The sequence below is a fragment of the Rousettus aegyptiacus genome, unplaced genomic scaffold (genome assembly GCF_014176215.1).
Source record: "Rousettus aegyptiacus isolate mRouAeg1 unplaced genomic scaffold, mRouAeg1.p scaffold_m13_p_14, whole genome shotgun sequence".
Taxonomy (NCBI): Eukaryota; Metazoa; Chordata; class Mammalia; order Chiroptera; family Pteropodidae; genus Rousettus; species Rousettus aegyptiacus.
The window spans coordinates 9,530,804-9,550,014 of NW_023416289.1; the positions used below are offsets into that span (position 1 = coordinate 9,530,804).

Here is a 19,211-nt window from a genome sequence, read left to right on the forward strand (position 1 = left end):
AGGAGGTGGGGTAGTGGGAGCTAAGCAGATGACTGTTGTTTGTTCATTCAGTCGACAGATTTTTTTCACAACCTACAATGTCCTAGGCACTGTTTTAGTGACCGAGGATACAACAGTGGACAGACAAACCAAAGACTCTGCTTTAATGGATCAGCATAGAAATAATAACAATAAAAATCATCATAATGATAGGTTAAACAGATTACCACAACCTAGGACATATAGTCTAAACCGCTAGAAGCAGGGCTAGATGGTATGAAGAACTGCAGGTATGAAGAACATACCTGCAGTCCCAGAGTTGGGAGGGGGAAGAGGTCTCCTTTATGCAATGAGTTTGGAGAAGAAAGATGTAAATTGTTTTGAAAAAATGTATGTTGGCTATAGAAAATGGAATGGGGCGAGAGGTGAAAGGGACAGTTTGTTTATTTCTTTAGTACCCTAGAGAGTATTTCCAATTTTTCGCTATTACAAACAAGGCTGCTATACACAACTTGTCCAAAAAGCCGCGGATCCTCTTCGCACTGCTGAATTAGAAAGTTTCTTCCGGAAGGACCCACGTGCTGAACCTCTCCTCCGCCCCAGAAAGCACTATGAATTGCCAATCCAACTGTAGACGCTCGTGCAACATGTATGATCCCCGCTCCCACCACCCCCACCTTCCCCTGCCCAGGGATTTTTTTTCTCTGGAGAAAAACAGCTCCCGACCCGGGGGTTTAAAGAAACCCCAAACCTGAAACCTCGAGTCCCGGAAAAAAGAGCCTGTATGTTTAAGAGGTATTACTGGTTCCTTTGGGAATTGTAGTTTTGCTGGCCCACAGAGCCGCCTTCTCGCCTCAGCTTACTTCTAGATCTTAAGACTGCTCTTTCCGAAGGCGGTGCCGTGAACATATCTGCAGGCCTACCCTCGCCACATCCACTCGCCCACCCGACCGCCGGAAGCTGGTGTTCTGGAGAGAACAAACCAGGGCCGGCAGAGGAGTGAAACTACATTTCCCAGGGTGCGCCGCGAAAAGACGCGCAGCACCACGTTAAAGAGCCCGCTGAGCCTAGCACCGGGCGGAGGTAGGTACGTGTGTCTGCGCAGTCACCCCTTCCTACTTCTTCTCAGTCACCGTTGCCCTCTCCTGGCCTGTCCTCTCCAAGAGGCGAGAAGGAGGAAAGAGTTTCCGGTGACTGTGCTGGCGTCTCCGGAGTGCCCACTGGCCGTAGGGGGAGTCTGTAGGTTCTGTTACCTCTTTGGGTCTTTCAGTCGGAGTTCCGAGATCTGGGAACGCTGGGGACAGGGAAGGGGATAAGGACCCCTAGGCCTCCTCACTGAAAGAGCAGATGGGGCGCTGGATGCCTGGGGCTGCTGATTCTGCTTTGAGGCCCCTTCTGCCTCAGTTTGCCCTATGGGGTCTCCTCATTATGCACAAATCTCAATTACGGTAGTTCTCCCCTTTATCTGAGGTTTTGCCTTCCACGGTTTCAATGATCTGAAGTCAGCAGTCTGAAAATATTAAACGACGTGTGTTTTAAATTATGAGAAGTTTGGAGTAGCTCGATGTAATCTTCCCCCATCCTGTTCCCTCCTGCCTGGGGTGTATTTCATCTCTTTGTCCCACTTATCCAGGCTGTACATGGTACTAGCTGGCTAGTCACTTAGTAGCCTTCTTGGTGGTCAGATCAGCTGTCAGGTATGGCAGTGCTTATGTTCAAGTAACCCTTATTTTACTTAATAATGGCCCCAAAGTGCAAGAGTAAGAATGCCGGCGATTCAGATATGCCGAAGAGAAGCCATAAAATGCTTCTTTTAAATGCAAAGGTGAAAGTTCTTGACTTAAGGAAAGAAAAAAAATCATATGCCGAGGTATCTAAGATCTATGGTAAGAATGAATCTTCTCTCTGTGAAATTGCGAAGAAGGAAAAAGAAGTTCATGCTAGTTTTGCTGCCACACCTCACACTGCAAAAGTTACCGCAATAGTGCAGGATAAATGCTTAATTAAGATAGAGAAGGTATTTGTGGGTATAAGACATGAGCAGAAAACGTGTTCCAATTGATGGCAATGTGTTGCACCAGAAAGCATTGAGCCTGTATGAAGACTTCAGCGAGGGACCCCTGAAACGAGTGATACCAAGCCATTTACTGCGAGTAAGAGATGGTTACCCAGATTCAGGAACAGATGTGGATTGAAAAACATAAAAATTACCGAAGAGGCAGTGTCTGCTGCTGAAGAAGCTGCTGCCACATTTCTGGCAGACTTGAAGAAGCCGATTAAGGAGAAGGGATACCATCCAAAGCAAGGCTTAATAGGTATGTATGTATGTATAGGAGAAAGCATAATATGTATAAGGTTCTGTACTATCTGATGTTTGAGGCATCCACTGGGAGTCTTGGAGCATTTTGTATCCCCCGTGGATAGGAGGGGGCTACTGTACTTGCCTTATGTATAATTTACAATGTGATTTTATTCCTAGTCAACTTTCTTCTGCCTTTTTCTTTTCAAAAGGCAAATCAGATCCCTCCATGTGCCCGTTTTTTTTTTCTTTAAAGCTCTAAAGTGCAAAGTCCCTGTCTTACCTTTCTTCAAAAAGCATATCCAAAGAGGCCTTATTATTTATTTACTTGTTTGTTTGTGTATTTATTTATTTATTTATTTATTTATTTATTTATTTATTTATTTATTTTTGGTATCCCTGGGTGGGCCCGAAAAGGCCTTATTATTTTAGGCTGTCCCTGGCTCCCCTTTCCTATCCCCATTTCGGGCAGCATGTGACTGAGGACATTAAATAATATTTCCATTTGGCCTCAGTATTAAAAGTGGGCAGAATATTGCAACAGAGGTCTATTTTCTGAGTTTTCTGTACAAATGTCAGGTTTGACAGGGCAGAGGCTCCAAGTGAGGTGTCTTATTCCTACAGGGTAGTTAAGAATATGAACCTTAGACTTGGAAACACCTGGCCTGCCAGTATTAGCTGTATATGACCTTGGGCAGACTATTTCATATCTTTAAGCTACAGTTCCCTTATCTATACCGTGAGTGTGATAAGATCCAACTCATACAGAGGACTACTGAGTGTGTCATATGAGCTGATACTACAGGGCCTTTGGTGTGGTGTCTGAAAAAAGCACTCCCTAAGTATTAGCTATGAGTGTCATTCCACCTTTTATGTTATCATAAAATACCTTTTCGACTGATCTAGCATGCTCCTCAGCCTTGCTTGCTTTAGCTAGGCTTTCCCTGATTTTTCCTTCTTCAGGGGTGTCTTTCACCAGGAGAATATTTCAGAGCCTTCATTTCTACTAGATTCAGGAACAAGTTAAACTCTTCTGCTCTCTTTTCCTACTGGAGAGAAGTACCGTTTATTGAGCTTTTGCTGTCTGCCATGAATTTGATGTTTAATACCAACAAGCAGTCCTAGGACTGTTGGCCCTAGTTTTCAGATTAGGAAACTGAGGCTTAGAGAGGTTAAGTAACCTGTTCAGGATCACACAGAAAGCGGCAGAGATGGGGACAGAGCCCTGGGGGCTGATTCCCAGCCCAGAACTGTTCCTCTGTCCTAGTCTGTAGTAGGGTGCAGTCCAGATAGGGCTGTCCTCCCACCTCTGGCCCTGACCTGTCACCGGCCCATGTCTCTCAGTCCCTATGCAGAGACTAAGACTGGGGTCAGACCTTTGGACTCTCCCAGGGGCATTTCTTCCTTGCTCTCTTTCATCACCTTTGCATGGGACCGAACACCATTATCACCATTGCCTGAATAAGAATCGGAGCGATCCGGGTCCCAGTCATGGCTGCAGCATCTGCTAGCATCTGTAAAGTGGACAGAACTTACCCTGCACAGGAGTATTGTGGGAATGAAAAACTCATCTGTGGGCCAGAGTGGGTGAGCTCACTCTTAGTGGCCGTTATCATTAATGTCATCCTCATTTCACTGTCACCTTGTTTTGAGCACTTTACATAAATTTCCTCCTTTTGTTCTTTTTTAAAATCCTACAAAGTTAGTTCAGTGTAGTGGTTGAGAGAATGGACTCTGGAACAAAAGGGTCTACCATTTGCTAGCTGTGTGACCTTTGGCATGTGACTTTAATCTCTGTGACTCAGTTTCTTTATCATCTGTTCTATGGGGTAAAGATAGTACTTCCCACACGTTAAATTAGAGGTTATTACAGTGATTTTTCCTTTGAAGGTGCCAAGAGGGAGAGGATATTGTACTCCCCATGTTAGTTTGGATTCTTGGAGAAGAGACCAAGATAGGGTTAGATTTATTGGGGGAGGTAGCTGGAGGAAGCAGGGAGGGCTGTTAGTCTGTTCCCTGTGAAGGAGCATGGGAAGGAAGGAAGGAAGGAAGGAAGGAAGGAAGGAAGGAAGGAGGGAGGGAGGGAGGGAGGGAGGGAGGGAAGGAAGGAAGGAAGGAAGGAAAAAAGGAAGGAAGGAGGGAGGGAGGGAAGGAAGGAAGGAAGGAAGGAAGGAAGGAAGGAAGGAAGGAAGGAAGGAAGGAAGGAAGGAAGGAAGGAAGGAAGGAAGGAAGGAAGGAAGGAAGGAAAGAAGAAGGGAGGGAGGGAGAGAGGAGGGGAGGGGGGAGGAGGGAAGGAGGGAAGGAGGGAAGGAGGGAGGGAGGGGTGGGAAGGGTCTCAGACTGCAGTGTCCCTCTAAGACAGTTTCTCTTGGGTCTTGGGGAGTCCTGGAGAAGAAGATGGCCCATCTTGGCTCCAGGACTCCCCATCTTGCAGGAATCAATCTGTCTCGTTCCTGAGTCATTCGTTGGGAGCAGTCGGTGGGAAACACGGCTTCCATGTAAACAAACTGGGGGCATCAGTCAGTTATAGTTCCTGCTGCAGGATGCCTAAGAGGGTTAGGCATGGCAAAGATCACACAGTGAGTTGGTGGCCAGGCTGGAATCCGCCATCTGGGCATCCTGGGGAATGCCTTTGCCCTCAGGTGCCTGGCCAAGATCTCTAGCTCAGATTTACACTCTGGATTTCCCTCCCGGGCTGAGCGGGGAGCAGAGCAGTTTCTGTTAGTGGTGGAGGCTTTCCCTGAAAGCTCACGAGAGTGTGGGTGTTGCTAAGTTGTGTTGTCTATCACCCGTAACCATAAGCTTGGTGGCAGTAGAGTCTGGCATAAGAAGAGACTTGCTGAGGTTCAGTGTTCCTGCTGGCTCTGGCTGGGGTATAGGCTGACTGCCGGACATGCATTCCAGGTGCCTCTGGGGTGGCATGCAGCTAGCTCCCCCATTTCTCCTGACACTGAGCTTTGGGACTGGAGGGAAGGGGTGAGGGTGGGCTTTGTGGGACAGCAGCCGTGACCCTGCCAGAGGTGGATGCCAGGGCACTCCCGAGGACTTGTCTGCTGAGATGCTGGGGAGGCCAGGGACTCCGGAATCAGAGTAGTTTCCTCTCTGGTAGGAGAGGAGTGTCGAGGGGCACAGGAAGGTGTGAAGCCATTGCTTTGGCCTCATCTTCCCCTCACTTGTTCAGGATGCCTGGAGGAAGATGGCTGACAGGTGGGTTTGCAGCCTTCTTCAGCTTGGAGCTCCTGGGAGGAGAGGTCCCCTCTGAGGCCCCTGTAGTGGGCTCTGTTGGCACTCTGCCCAGATCCCCTTGAATAGGTTAGTGCACCCCTCCCAGAGCTGCCCCCTTCTCCAATTGCCCTCAGCCTCAGGAGCCTGGGAGGCTAGACCGTCCCTCTCCCAGCTCACAGTCAATGACTGAATGATGAGGGGCCAGTGGTACAGAAAAGGCAGCCCCTCGCTTTAGGGTGGGACCCACTGTCTACCACCGCCCCTCAACCCCAGCTCCCGCTCCCCTTACTTATTCTCTTGAGGAAATCATATACACCCAGATTGAGACATTCAAAGATACACTCATCACATGACCCAGCAATCCCCCACTGGGGTAACAGCCCGGAGAGATGAAGTCTTATGTTCGCACTAAACCTGCACGCAAATGTTTATAGCAGGTCTATTCATGATTGCCAAAACCTGGAAACAGCCCAGATGTCCTTCAGCGAGTGGATAGAGAAACAGACTGTGGAACATCCATGCAATAGAATAGCGCTTGGCAAAAAAAAAAAAAAAAAGAACTACTAATATGCTCAGCCAACTTAGATGAATCTCAGAGGCATTATGTTGGATGAAAGAAGCCAACTGCAGGAGACGCCATTCCAGCTCTAGTTATGGAGTGCTGATTGGTGGTTGTCGGGGGTGAGGGGGGCGGAGGAGGGCGTGACTCTAAAAGGGGAGCATGTGGGAGTTTTTTGGGGGGCAGGTAGTGGTGACCGCGCCAATCTATACATGTGTTAAAATTCATAAAACTATATAAAAAAACAATTTTAAGGTATGATAATTTAAAAAAATCACATATACCCCTATCTCTTGCCTCAGGAAGCCTATCAGCTTTGGCCAGAATGGAGCAGCCCAAGGGGGTGGATTGGACAGTTGTCATCCTGACGTGCCAGTACAAGGACAGCGTCGAGGTCTTCCAGAGAGGTAGGGAACCCTTTGCCCTCACTCTGCCCTGAGGTGGAACCCTCGCCGTACCCCTACAGCCCCAGGAGCCAGGCAGACCTGGGCTCAAACCCAGAGTTTGCTTCTTCCCGGCCATGTGACCTGAGACACATCGCGTCACTTCACTGAGACTCACTTTTTTCCTCTATAAAGCAGGAATAATTATACTCACCCCACCAAGTTGGGCAAAAATCTAACAAGCTATACTACGTGAAATACTCCTGAGTCAAAGACGATAAAATACTGATTGTCGGTAGATTTGCTGTAGGTGCTTGGGACTAGGGCAGGGAGGCTCAGGTCGGGGGCGGGGGGCCAGGCGCCAGCTGCGTTCTGACCGCAGAGCTGGAAGTGCGGCAGAAGCGGGAGCAGATCCCTGCCGGGACGCTGCTGCTGGCCGTGGAGGACCCCGAGACGCGTGTGGGCAGCGGAGGAGCCACCCTCAATGCCCTGCTGGTGGCCGCCGAACACCTGAGCGCCCGGGCAGGCTTCACAGTGAGTGCGCCTGTCGTTCCTTGGGTGCCTGAGTGGATCTGTGTTGGGGCGCCATCCTTGGGCGCCTTTTGCCCAGGCCTCTGTCAACAGGGCTCTTCCACTCTCGATAGGTGGTCACATCTGATGTCCTCCACTCAGCCCGGATCCTCATCCTGCACATGGTTAGTAGAACGTTGGGCAGGGCGCCAGGCAGAAGGCTGCAACTGTTGATTCTTGGGGTTGGATGGGACTTGAGGGGTTTTCTACCTATGTGCGTGTGCAAGGTGTTCATTGTGCAAACCCAGAAGAATCAGAACCAGAACCGATCTAAGTGTCTAGAAATAGGGAACTGGCTAAATTATTAGCAGCATATCCTCCCAGTGGAATGCTAAGACAGCAGTGAACTGGCTCGTCTAGCTCTGTGCATTGATCGGAAAGAGACTTGCCAGCTCTGTGACCTCACGCAAGTCACTCGACTCTTTCTAGACCTCAGTTTCCTTGTCTGTGAAATAAAGATGGCAGCAGTTTCTGCTTTGTGTAGATGTGCTGAGATGACCCAGTAAATGCTCAAAATGTCTTTGTATAGTTCCCAATCTCATTTCTTATTTCCCCAGTTTTACGTGTGTGTGTGTGTGTGTTCTGGTGTCTCTACCTTTTCAGAATCTCATTTTTGTAAAAACAAAAAAAAAAGACTGTATGAATACAAGTCTGAAAGGATATATCTCAGAACGAGGACAATGGTTACTATTCTTGAAGGATTGTTTTTCTTTTTGCATATGTGCATTTTCCAACTTTAAACTATAATCATGTAACTGAAAAAATTACATGAGAAAAAACTTTTAAAAAGTCTTCGAACTTGATGACTCTCCGCCTTCCTACAGCCAGTCGGGTGTCCCCAGGCTCTCTGCCCCAAAGGTTCTCTTGCCTGTCCCTGCTTCTGCTCCAGGGCCGAGACTTCCCCTTCGATGACTGTGGCCGGGCCTTCACCTGCCTCCCTGTGGAGAACCCCCGGGCCCCTGTGGAGGCCACGGTGTGCAACCTGGACTGCTTGCTGGACACCATGAGCTATCGGGTGAGGCCAGCGGCCTTGTCCCTCTGTCACTGCACCGCCAGCTTTAGTCTGTGTAGCTCAGACAGGATGCCAGGAAGAGCAGTTTGGTGTACTCAGAGTTAGTTAGAGCTTTCGGAAGTTAGTGTTAGCCACACTCGGGGGAGGTGTGGGTCCAGGAGATGGGTAGGAGGGTCTGGGGAACATTGGGACAGGCCAGGACTGGGCTGTGTGGGAGCAGAGGAAGCGCTGGGCCAGGCCACCAGCTGCACTTTCTCTCCCACAGCTGGGCCCAGGCTCCCCACCAGGTGTGTGGGTCTGCAGCACCGATATGCTGCTGTCTGTTCCTCTCGACCCAGGTGAGCCTGAGAAGGCTTGGGATTGCCTTCTCTTGTCATAGCCAGAGGTGGGCTCTGCCTTTCCTTGCCCGCCACCTCTGGGCCTGGCTCAGTGCTCTAGTGAGGAGGGAAGCTATAAGGTATGGAGGATGAAGTCCAGACTCAGAGGCAGGGCTTCCCCGGCAGGGGCTCAGCCCGCCAGTCTACGGAATGGGGGTACCCAGCCCGGCCTCTTCTGCCTCATGCGGCTGTGGGAAAACTTTAGGAGGGGAGGTGTTGTCATTCTCCTAGAGGAATGTCCCTTTGGCTTGGAAACCATGTTTTCTTTTTAGAGGTGCCAAGATGCCCTCGCGCTGAGCTCTTGCCTCTGCCTGGCTGGGGACTGTTTGCCTTGGGTTAGGGGCCCTGGGGAGCCTCCTGACTGACCCACCCACAGGGATCAGCTGGGACGGCTTCCAGGGAGCCAGAGTGATCGCCTTTCCAGGGAGCACAGCCTACGCCCGGAACCATGGCGTCTACCTCACCGACCCCCAGGTAGTCAGTCCCCTGCGGTGGCAGCATCATGGGCAGCTGAGCCAGCCCAGGGTGGCCTCCCGTTCCTGCGCTCTGGTCCTGGACTTCCTGTCGTGGTCTGGATTTGGAAGAGTTTCCCCTGTGGCAACAGCTTTTGTGTTCACTTAGTCTTTTGTCAAATTCAAATGGCACGTGGACCCTGTGCCAGGCTCTGTTCTCACTGACCTGCAGAGCCTACCCTTTTTTATTGTCAGGGGTGCAATGGTGCTCCCCAGGGGGCATGCTGTCAGACATGTATCTTAGGTTTTCATTTGGGAAGCACCCTCGTCGTGCCCCCATTCCTGGTCCTCCCTTCCTCCCCTCCCTTACTCTGTCGTCTGCCCCCATGCAGGGTTTCGTTTTGGACATTTACTACCGGGGCACTGAGGCAGAGATACGGCGGTGTGCCAAGCCGGACGGGCGGGTGCCACTGGTATGGCGGCTTCCTGGTCGGGGGCTTTGGGGACCCCATGGGAAAGGAGGGTGGGATTGTCTTCCTACCTGGGGCAGAGCCCCACTCCTTCTAGAAGATTCTGGGAGCAGGATAGAACCAGCATCTGATGTGGTCTGAAACTGGCATTTAGAGGAGCAGGTAGAGCCAGAATCGGAAGACGGGGTCTTGTCTTGAACCATAAAGCCCCAGCCAGAGTGTGAGTACGTTCAGGAGTGCAGCCAGGAAGAAGTCTAGAACCTGACTCAGGGTATCCTTCTAGAAGGAAGGATGAGGGTAGGAGTGGTGGGTAAGCGTCTGGGACCAGACCATGGGGAAGACAGAGAACGAGGTTTGGGAAGAGTTCTGAAAATTGAGAGGAGTCCCAGAAGGTGCCTGTCGAAGGGTCCCTTGGTGGGAGCCACCCCCAGTAAGCCTGGAGCCTGGGTGCTGGAGTGGCCCAAACCATGAAGAGCCCTGCTTGGCATGGTGGCCAGCCTTGCTTGGCCCATCTGCATGTGTCCTCCCCAACTCAGGCCCAAGCCTGGCCCCAGGGTCCCCACACCTGACCCCCATGGGGGCTCTTCCAGGTCTCTGGGGTCGCCTTCTTCTCCGTGGAGACTGCTGAGCATCTCCTGGCCACTCACGTGAGCCCACCCCTGGACGCCTGCACCTACATGGGCGTGGATTCTGGAGCCCAGCCTGTCCAGGTGATGGGAGGTGGGGATGGAGACTGGGGGTCCCTGGCCTGGGGGAGAGTCCTTGACACTGGTGACCTGGCTCTGTGACCTCGGGCTAGCCCCTCCCCCCTCTGAGTCAGCCTCTCTGGGGATGGGACTGCTGCAGTTTGGCCTAGGAACCCCCCAACAGCTGTGCTTCCTACCCTTGCCCCAGCTGTCTCTGTTTTTCGACATCCTGCTTTGCATGGCCCGGAATGTGAGCAGGGAGGACTTCCTGGCAGGGCGGCCCCCAGAGATTGGGCAAGGTGACACAGACGTCGCAGGTTATCTGCAGAGTGCCCGGGCCGAGCTGTGGAGGGAACTTCGTGATCAGCCCCTCACTATGGGTGGGTATTGCCTTTCGACTTTCCAGAGTGGGGAGACCATGGAAGTGAGGACCCCAGAATGAGGCTGCCGCCTGCCTGGCCCCTAGGCTCCTGGACCAGGCAGGCCTAGTGCATGTACCAGAGCCCTCCCTCCTCCACCCCCAAGATAACCCTCTTCCTTTCTTCCTTTTGTCTCATTCCTCGGCTCCAGTTTTTGTCTTTCCACTTTCTAGCTGTGTGACTTTAGGCAGGTTGCTGAACCTCTCTGGATCTCAGCTTCCCCATTGGCACAATGGGCTCATCACCATGCCCGTCATCCCAGCTCCTGATGAAGATGTGTCTTTTGGTAGAAGGCCTGGCCTGGCATCAGAGATGCGGCAGGCATAGGGCTGGGGTTAGTGCTTGTATCTTTACAGCATATATCCCGGATGGCAGCTACAGCTACATGACCAGCTCGGCCAGTGAGTTCCTGCACAGCCTCACGTCCCCTGGGGCTCCTGGGGCTCAGGTCGTGTACTCCCAGGTGGAGGTAAGGCCAGCAGAGGTGGCTGCTGGGTTCTTGAGAACAGGTAGGATAGGATCTCCTGGGAAGGAGAGGAATAACCCATGCTGGAAACAGATGAATGTGGGTCTTACTATCCCCATTTCATACATGAGGCACTGGTGGCTCAGAGAGATTAAGAAACTCGCCGAAAGCCGTAGAGCCAGTAAATGGCCAAGTCAGGATTCTATATCCACGCCTGCCTGATTGAGAAGCTAGAAAAGACCTCCCTCATCCTATTCTCGGGATCTGCTTTGAGTTGATGGGCCTGGGTCAGTGCCATGGTGCTGAGGAAGGGGACAGCTAGAGTTCAAAAATGGCCCCTCTGGGGATTGGGGTCAGAGTACCTGGCTCGTGGCAGAGGTTTTCTGGGGGAGGCGTCATCTGGAGGACCTCTGTCACTGATTTCAGGTTTGCTCTGGAGAAGAATGCAGAGAGTGCGCCCCTGCGGGAACCTCACGAACAGGGTGGAACGGGAGTCGGCCTGGGGCTCGGGCCAGGGCGGGTGCAGAGGAGTCAGGCTGGCGGACGGGCATGGGCCTTGGCTGCGGAGGAGGGTCAGCGCAGCCCCCGGCTCTGGGCCCTCACGACCTCTGTGGCTTCACAGGAGCTGCAGCTGCTGGGGGCCGGGAGCTCTGTGATCAGCTGCCTGCTGGAGGGCCCTGTCCGACTGGGTCCTGGGAGTGTCCTGCAGCACTGCCACCTTCAGGTGACATCTGAGCGCAGGGGCAGGGCTAGGTCCAGGTCGAGGGGGGCCAGGTCCCATGTGTGTTGGGGGGTGTCCGTGCTGCTCACGCGAGATGCCTGCTCTCTCCCCTGGTAGGGTCCCATTCACATCGGCGCTGGCTGCTTCGTGAGTGGCCTGGACACAACCCAGTCCAAGGCACTGCACGGCTTGGAGCTGCGTGACCTTGTCCTGCAGGGACACCACATGCGGCTGCGTGGCACCCCCGGCCGTGTCTTCACCCTCTTCGGCTGTCTGGACAGCTGGGAAGTAGGTGCCTGCCTTACCTTCTCTCATCTTGCGGCTTTGGGGACCCAGGGGTCCCACTCTCCCGCTCCACTGCAGGGATAGGCTTGAGGACAGTGTGGCCAGTTAGAGACTCACCATCCCTTTACCTCCCTCCTCATCTGCTCTGGCCGGCAGGCTGCTGGGGTTTTTTATCCTCATTTTACGGGGCGGAGACCCGTCTTGGGCTGCAGAGCCTGTTTTGGTAGATTGTGCCTAGAACCAGGATTCTGCACCAAGTTGCATACACCTGGGCAGGGCTGCTGAGGCTCCAGGGCTTGACATGGTGTTTCAGAATTTGGTGGCACATGTGCGAGTCTCTTTCTCCTGTCGCCTCTTGAATAGCTCCCCGCCCTCTGGCTTCCCTAGCCCCTTCCTGCGGCCCCTGCAGCCCTGACTGTTTCCTGTTCATCCCCCAGAGACAGGGGACAGGAACATATCTCAACATGTCCTGGAGTAAATTCTTTCAGAAGACAGGCATTCGGTAAGATCGATGGCCGTAAGGGGCCTCTGTGGGCCTCAGCAGCCAGGCAGCCTTCCCTAGGCTCATCCCCACCCTGTACCCAGTGCGCCACCTGCCCGGCCACCAGCCCACGGGGACTGGGATACCTTTGGGCAGCCTGATCCTCCCCAGCACCTTCCCCCTGGTCAACTCCTAATTCATGGCTATGCTCAGGCTTTGAGATTTTGTTCAGACGCCTGGGAAAGGAGGCAGTTCACCTCCTTCCCTGAATTGCCCTTTTGTGTCTCTTCTAGAGGAGTTTGTCCTATCCCGTGAATTAGCCAGCCCCCAGCTGACAGGTGGGCAGGCCTTGATGAGGAAGCAGGAGCCCTTGCTTGTCTCCTGCTGATGGTCCTTCTCCCCACACCAGAAACTGGGACCTGTGGGACCCAGACACGCCCCCTGCAGAGCGTCACCTTCTCAGTGCCCGCCTCTTTCCTGTGCTTCACCCCTCGAGGGCCCTGGGGCCCCAGGACATGCTGTGGATGCTAGACCCCCAGGAGGATGGGGGCAAGGCCCTGTGGGCCTGGCGGGCCTCGTGGCGACTGTCCTGGGAGCAGCTGCAACCGTGCCTGGATCGGGCCGCCACACTGGCCTCCCGCCGGGACTTGTTCTTCCGCCAGGCCCTGCGTAAGGCTCGGCACGTGCTGCAGGTCCAGCAGGATCTCAGCCTGCGCCCGCTGATCAGGGCCGCTGTCAGCGAGGGCTGTGCTGGGCCCCTGCTGGCCACACTGGACCAAGGTGAGTGCTCTGGGCGTCCTTGCTGAGAAGCAAGACCCAGAGTTACCTGCCCTGCCTGTCTTCTGGGTTGATGACCTGAGGATACTAGGGAGCCGTGAGACTTTAGAGCAGCGTTGAGACAGTGGAGTTTACTTTTAGGTTTCTGGGAAGCTTCATCCTTGTAAGTAAGGGTTTTGGTGAGAGGCTGAGGCCTGGGGCTGAGCTTCTGGGTCCTGGGAGCCTCTGCTAACTTTATGTGTTCTGTGCTGGGTGCTGACACGTAGGTGAAGAGCTCCAGAGCCCCAGGGGAATGTGGCTGGCTCTACCTGAGGGCTCAGGCACACTGGCTGGGGATCAGGCAGTACCTCATTAATGGTCCCAATAACTGGAAAATGATCCCCATTTAAGTTGCTCACCGATAGCTGGTTCGGGGTGGGGCTGAGACTGAACCTAGGTGGTTTGACCCCCCAGTCAGAACTGTTAACCCCTCTGGGCATCCTGGATCGGGGCGAAAAAGCACAGCTGGGCTGGGGCTGGGGCTGGGGCTGGGGCTGGGGCTGGGGCTGGGGCTGGGGCTGGGGCTGGGGCTGGGGCTGGGGCTGGCAGGATGAGAAGAACTTGGCCAGGCAGAGAGGTGGGGTGTGCGCTCACAGGCATGGATACATGTTGGGTGGAAGTGGAGAGGGGTGAGGGGTCCGGAGTGTTCGGCATTGTCGAATATTCTCTGGGGGCAGGGGGCATTGGGGGTGGATCATTTCCCCAGTCTCCTCTGATTGCTGGTCTCTCAGTTGCTGCTGGCACGGGAGACCCTGGTGTGGCAGCCCGGGCACTGGCCTGCGTGGCAGACGTGCTGGGCTGCTGGGCAGAGGGCCGAGGTGGTTTACGGAGCGGGCCGGCCGCCAACCCTGACTGGATCCGGCCCTTCTCATACCTGGAGTCTGGAGACCTGGCCAGGGGTGTAGAGGCACTTGCCCAGGAGCGGGACAAGTGGCTTAGCAGGTGGGCACTAATGATGTCAGAGCTCATGGGAAAGCACCTGGTCATCCTTGGAGGCGGAAACGTGGAGAGAGGCGGGGCAGTCACTGCGGGCAGTCAGGTCCCGAAACCCAGGCAGTCCAGCCCCAGCTTAGGACTCTGTGCCACCATCCCTCCCTTCCTTCTTGGCAGGCCAGCCTTGCTGGTGCGAGCTGCCCGCCACTACGAGGGGGCTGGACAAATCTTGATCCGCCAGGCTGTGATGTCGGCCCAGCACTTTGTCTGCTCAGAGCCAGTGGAGCTGCCAGCACCTGGGCAGTGGGTGGTGGCTGAGTGCCCGGCTCGTGTGGATTTCTCCGGTGAGCCCCTGGTGGGAGTGGGGGTGAGCATAGCTCCCCCTGGGCTGCTTCGGCAGCCCCCGTGACCAGCTTGGTCTTGTTGAACTGCCGCAGGTGGCTGGAGCGACACGCCACCCCTTGCCTACGAGCTTGGTGGGGCAGTGGTGGGCATGGCTGTGCGAGTAGATGGCCGCCGGCCCATTGGGGCCAGGGCACGCCGCATCTTGGAGCCCGATCTGTGGCTGGCGATGGGGCCAAGGCAGGATGAGATGGCCATGAAGATAGTGTGCCGGAGCCTGGATGACCTGCAGGATTACTGCCAGCCCCATGCTCCAGGTCAGGGCACCTAGGACATTTGCCAGTGGGGATGATGGCACACACAGCCAGCTGGGGGATGGGGACAGAACTTTGGGGACCCTGCTGGCCATGGGAGCCTGGCCTGAGGACGAGCCAGTCTGGTTGAGGAGCATGTAGGTGCAGGAGGTAGAGATGACAGATTTCCCATGTTGGGGAGCCCAGGCCTTTTTGTGACTTGGGGATGGGGGCTGCAGTGCTGCTGGGCTTTTGTCCCCCAGATGAGCCCGATGGGGGCTGAGATGTAGTGGAGTTGGGGTGGCATCTTCTTCTGCTGTTGGAAACCAAATGAGGGAGCTTGCTGGTGCCGGTCCCTCTGCAGGAGCCCTGCTCAAAGCTGCCTTCATCTGTGCGGGGATCGTGAGTGTCCATTCCAAGCTCTCGCTGAGGGAGCAGCTGCTGCACACCTTTGGGGGCGGCTTTGAGCTGCACACCTGGTCTGAGCTGCCCCACGGTTCTGGCCTTGGTAAGTGGGCCCTGTCCCCCGGCTACCAACCACTCTGCCCCAGCCCTTCAGCCTCACCTACGATCCTCCTCCCTGCCTTTAACTGGCAGAGAGAGCGGGTGGGGCAGGACTAGGCTGGGCAGAGCTGTTTCATGCTTGGCACCATCCTACCTGCCCTGCAGGCACCAGCAGCATCCTGGCGGGCACTGCCCTGGCTGCCTTGCAGCGGGCCGCAGGCCGGATGGTGGGCACAGAGGCCCTGATCCACGCAGTGCTGCACCTGGAGCAGGTGCTCACCACAGGTATGCGACTGCCCCTGGTGGGAGGGGGGTCACTGGCACTTTCCCAAGGGCCTCCAGAGGCTCCCCTGGGCTTATAGCCAGATACTGTGCTGCTCCGTCACATGGTTGGAGATTCCTGTTTATCACTCTGACCTTCTCTGGTGGTCTTCAACTTGCAATGTTTCTACCTTTAGGAGCACCTACTGAATGCCATAGTCTGGGCTGCATGTTTCATGTGTGTTAGGTTTATAGGTTTATTCCTTAATTTTGTTGCCTTCCAGGGCTGTCCCTCAGGGAGGGGCTGGGCAGAACTGGATTTGGAGTAGGGGACAGGACCTTCAGCCTGCCCTTCCAAGCAGCTTACCCCTCCCTTGGGCTATGGTCATTTGTGCCCACTTCCCTTCTCCCATGCCAGCCATATGGGTGGGGCACTGAGGGCTTAGAACATGGCTGTGATCATAACGGAACGGTGCTAGCCCCAGGCTTCTCGCTCCTTTTGCCAGTGTGGCCCCTTGGAATCCATGCACAATAGGGAGCAGCCAGAGGTTTGTCTGGTCCGATCCTGCGGTGCTCTGGTCACCTCAGGATGCCAGGCCTCATTGTGACTCTGGGAAGGAAAGCATCACAGAGATGTATAGATGCTGATTATGTTATCTTCTCTGGTCACTTTGCAGCCCAGCCTCCTCCTATCATTGTAATGACTCACATCTCGTTATAGGTAGTCATTGGCAAGAAGGGCACGTGGGGAGGTCTTTCCAGTTTTCTTCTGAGGTGCACCATTCGAATCCTTCATTTGGTCAACTGGTCACTATTTATCGAGTATCTACTGAGTTTGGGCCCTGGAGATAAAGGGAGCAAAAAATAGGGCCCTTGCTTTCAAAAGTCACATTGTCTATTGGAGACAGATGTTAATCAACAGCCATTCAAATGACGAATAAATATAAGCCGTGCTAGGCGCTCTGAAGGAGAGGGGCACAGTGAAGGAGTTTTTGACATTTGGGGCCTGACACTAACTACTGTGTTTTGCCCGTAAAGTTCCAGATGCCTTCTGCCATTTGCATTTTATTAATCCTTGCTAGTCTTTCCCCAAATATCAAGGGCCTATCCCAGGACCATCTCAAGTTTTGTCATTTTTATAGAGCTCCAAGAGGAAAAGAGATTCATAACTCTCATTATTAAAGCAAGATATGAACAGGCTCTTTCATGTTTGATAAGTTTATTTCCAACGTCAGCACCCTTTATGAGAAAAGACAGGATGCAGGGGGCAGTTAGGCTGTAGGAAAAGTCCGACATCATTTCTCCTCGGGGGAGAGGTTAGTGCAAGGTCTTACCCTTCGATGTGGTTCCACCTACACGTCAGGTCTGCAACACAATTTGGACCTTGTGCATCCCAAGCTTGACTCTGGAGTGAAATCCTTTTCCTTGCTGGAAAGGATTCCCTTGGGGCCTGACAATGTTGGGCTCATCCTACTCCCAGGGCTGGGGGCAGAAGCCGTACAGCTCACTTGGACTAGTTGAGGGAAGCTGTCTTCCCATGCCAGTGCCTGCCAGGGGTGCAGGGCTGGGAGCGGGATGTTAGGCCAGATAAGCTCCAACAGTGATGGACCCTGGGCTCCCAGGAGGTGGCTGGCAGGACCAAGTGGGTGGCCTCATGCCTGGCATCAAGATTGGGCGCTCCCGGGCTCAGCTGCCACTGAAGGTGGAGGTAGAAGAGATCACTGTCCCTGAGGGCTTTGTCCAGACACTCAATGACCACCTGCTTCTGGTGTACACTGGTAAGACCCGCCTGGCTCGGAACCTGCTGCAGGTGAGCCCCACCCCGGGAGGGAGGGAGGCAGAAGGCTCAGGTGGGCCCAAACCCTCACTGCAGCCCTCCTGCCCCATCCGCAGGATGTGCTAAGGAGCTGGTATGCCAGGCTGCCTGCCGTCGTGGAGAATGCCCACGGCCTGGTGCAGCACACCAAAAAGTGTGCAGAAGCCTTCCGCCAAGGTGAGGTGCTTCCTTCCTGAGGACAAGGACACTAGGAGTGAGTGCCTTGTTGCCCACAGGTCTGAAGCCAGGGGCCTTTGCAGACTTAGCATAGGCACCAGGTATTAGGCCTCCAAGGACAGAAACCTACTGTCTTCTCCAGGGTCTCACACTTAGGTCAGAGCCACACCTCAGGATAATACTTGCATTTTGGGGAAGAGGCTCGGTCGCCATAGCTGAGTGCCAGGGAGTCAGAGCCATGTAGGGTTTCGAGTGGCTACACAGTTCATTTTTATTGAACACTATGCTGGTTACCATGCCAGCTGCTATGTGCACATTAGCCCTCAAACAACCCCGTGAAGTGGGCTTTATCACTCCTTTTGCTAGCAATTGGTTAAGCAGTGCCTCTTGGCACTTTTATTCAGTCTACAGACCAGCACTGAGTGAATATCCTCGCTCAGGCACACCCTCCCCTCTCCGCCCCCACCACAGGAAGCCTGCCTCTGCTGGGCAAGTGCCTGACCTTGTACTGGGAGCAGAAGAAGCTCATGGCTCCAGGCTGTGAGCCGCTGGCTGTGCGGCGTATGATGGATGTCCTGGCCCCCCATGTGCATGGCCAGAGCCTGGCAGGGGCAGGCGGCGGGGGCTTTCTTTATCTTTTGACAAAGGAGCCACGGCAAAAGGAGGCACTGGAGGCCGTGCTGGCCAAGACTGAGGTACCTGGGTATGATTGTGATGGGTCGGAGCCTTCACTGGGGCCCAACTGGCTAACCAGGGCTTACTGCTGCAAGTCCCCCGGGCTCTACAGCCTCAGTCCAGCTTCCAGAATGTCTGAGATTTGCCCAGAGCTCTCTAAACACCTCCTGCTCTTTGCTCCCAGGGCCTCGGGAATTACAGCATCCACCTGGTAGAAGTAGACGCTTGGGGCCTGAGCCTGCAGCTGCTGGGGGAGTGAGACCTCAACCTGATGCTTTTGTTCTTCTACAAGAGGAGAAAGCCTGGAGCTACAGCAGCCCCTCCCTTTGGAGTACTTAGCCTCCTCCCCCCCAGCCACCTCTTTGTGAATCTGTTCCCAAAAGAAGATGACCTGAGCTCGGACCCAGCCCCTGCTGGAGCTTAGTGAAGCAGAGACCATGCCTAGAAACAGGACTGTGAACTCCTGGTTGACAATGGTCTAGGCTTGGCCTCTGTTCCATCTGGACACAGGAAGGTCCTAAGCTCAGTGTCCCTGTGGCCTTTACAATTCCTATGGCCCAGCTTGGGCCTTGACCATCTCCTTTTTCACGAGGGCCCTGGAAGAAGGGTATAGCAAACAGCTGTAGCAGGGGGCTGGGGTCTCTTGGTAAGGCTGACCCTGAAGAGGCCCTTTGGGGCATTTCCTGTGGCCTTCCTTAGAGGTCAGAATTTTGACCGAGTAGAGACTTCATGCTCAGTACTTACTCAAAGGCTGACTTGATGGAGGAGTGGGCGCAGGGGTGGGGGTCCACATCCACATCTGTGGCAGTGAGCCAGTGCGGTCCTACAGCAAGTCATTGCCAACCCATGCCTTAACCAGTAACACTATGACTGTGCCACATGACTCAGTGCCTGTGATAATGGGTTCTCAGGACTGTGACCTTGGAATAAATTCACTCTTCCCTTCAAGACTGCCCTCATAAAACTCTTTTGTTCCTGCTGCCAATTCCCACTTCCCCTGGCAGAGTGGG

The 19,211-nt window shown here is 54.2% G+C and overlaps 1 protein-coding gene across 9 annotated transcripts; it reads left to right on the forward strand.

Moving 5' to 3' along the window:
• Positions 1-470: 470 nt before the first annotated feature.
• On the forward strand, positions 471-19,149 carry FCSK (fucose kinase). 9 transcript variants are annotated; one of them, XM_016164470.2, is made up of 25 exons: positions 1,073-1,218; positions 2,061-2,294; positions 6,365-6,469; positions 6,828-6,979; positions 7,090-7,140; positions 7,905-8,030; positions 8,293-8,365; positions 8,781-8,878; positions 9,249-9,329; positions 9,917-10,036; positions 10,221-10,392; positions 10,788-10,900; positions 11,520-11,621; positions 11,736-11,906; positions 12,341-12,405; positions 12,794-13,164; positions 13,932-14,142; positions 14,311-14,477; positions 14,571-14,792; positions 15,133-15,276; positions 15,438-15,557; positions 17,156-17,343; positions 17,427-17,526; positions 17,998-18,221; positions 18,386-19,149. In XM_016164470.2, the coding sequence occupies exons 3-25, from the start codon at positions 6,388-6,390 to the stop codon at positions 18,458-18,460; spliced, it is 3,228 nt and encodes a 1,075-aa protein (XP_016019956.2). In that variant the 5' UTR covers positions 1,073-1,218; positions 2,061-2,294; positions 6,365-6,387; the 3' UTR covers positions 18,461-19,149. The 9 variants fall into 9 exon arrangements, with proteins under 9 accessions (XP_036087262.1, XP_036087261.1, XP_016019956.2 ...); XM_036231370.1 differs by having other exon boundaries at positions 13,932-14,477; XM_036231371.1 differs by having other exon boundaries at positions 17,998-19,149.
• The last annotated feature ends 62 nt before the right edge of the window (positions 19,150-19,211 follow it).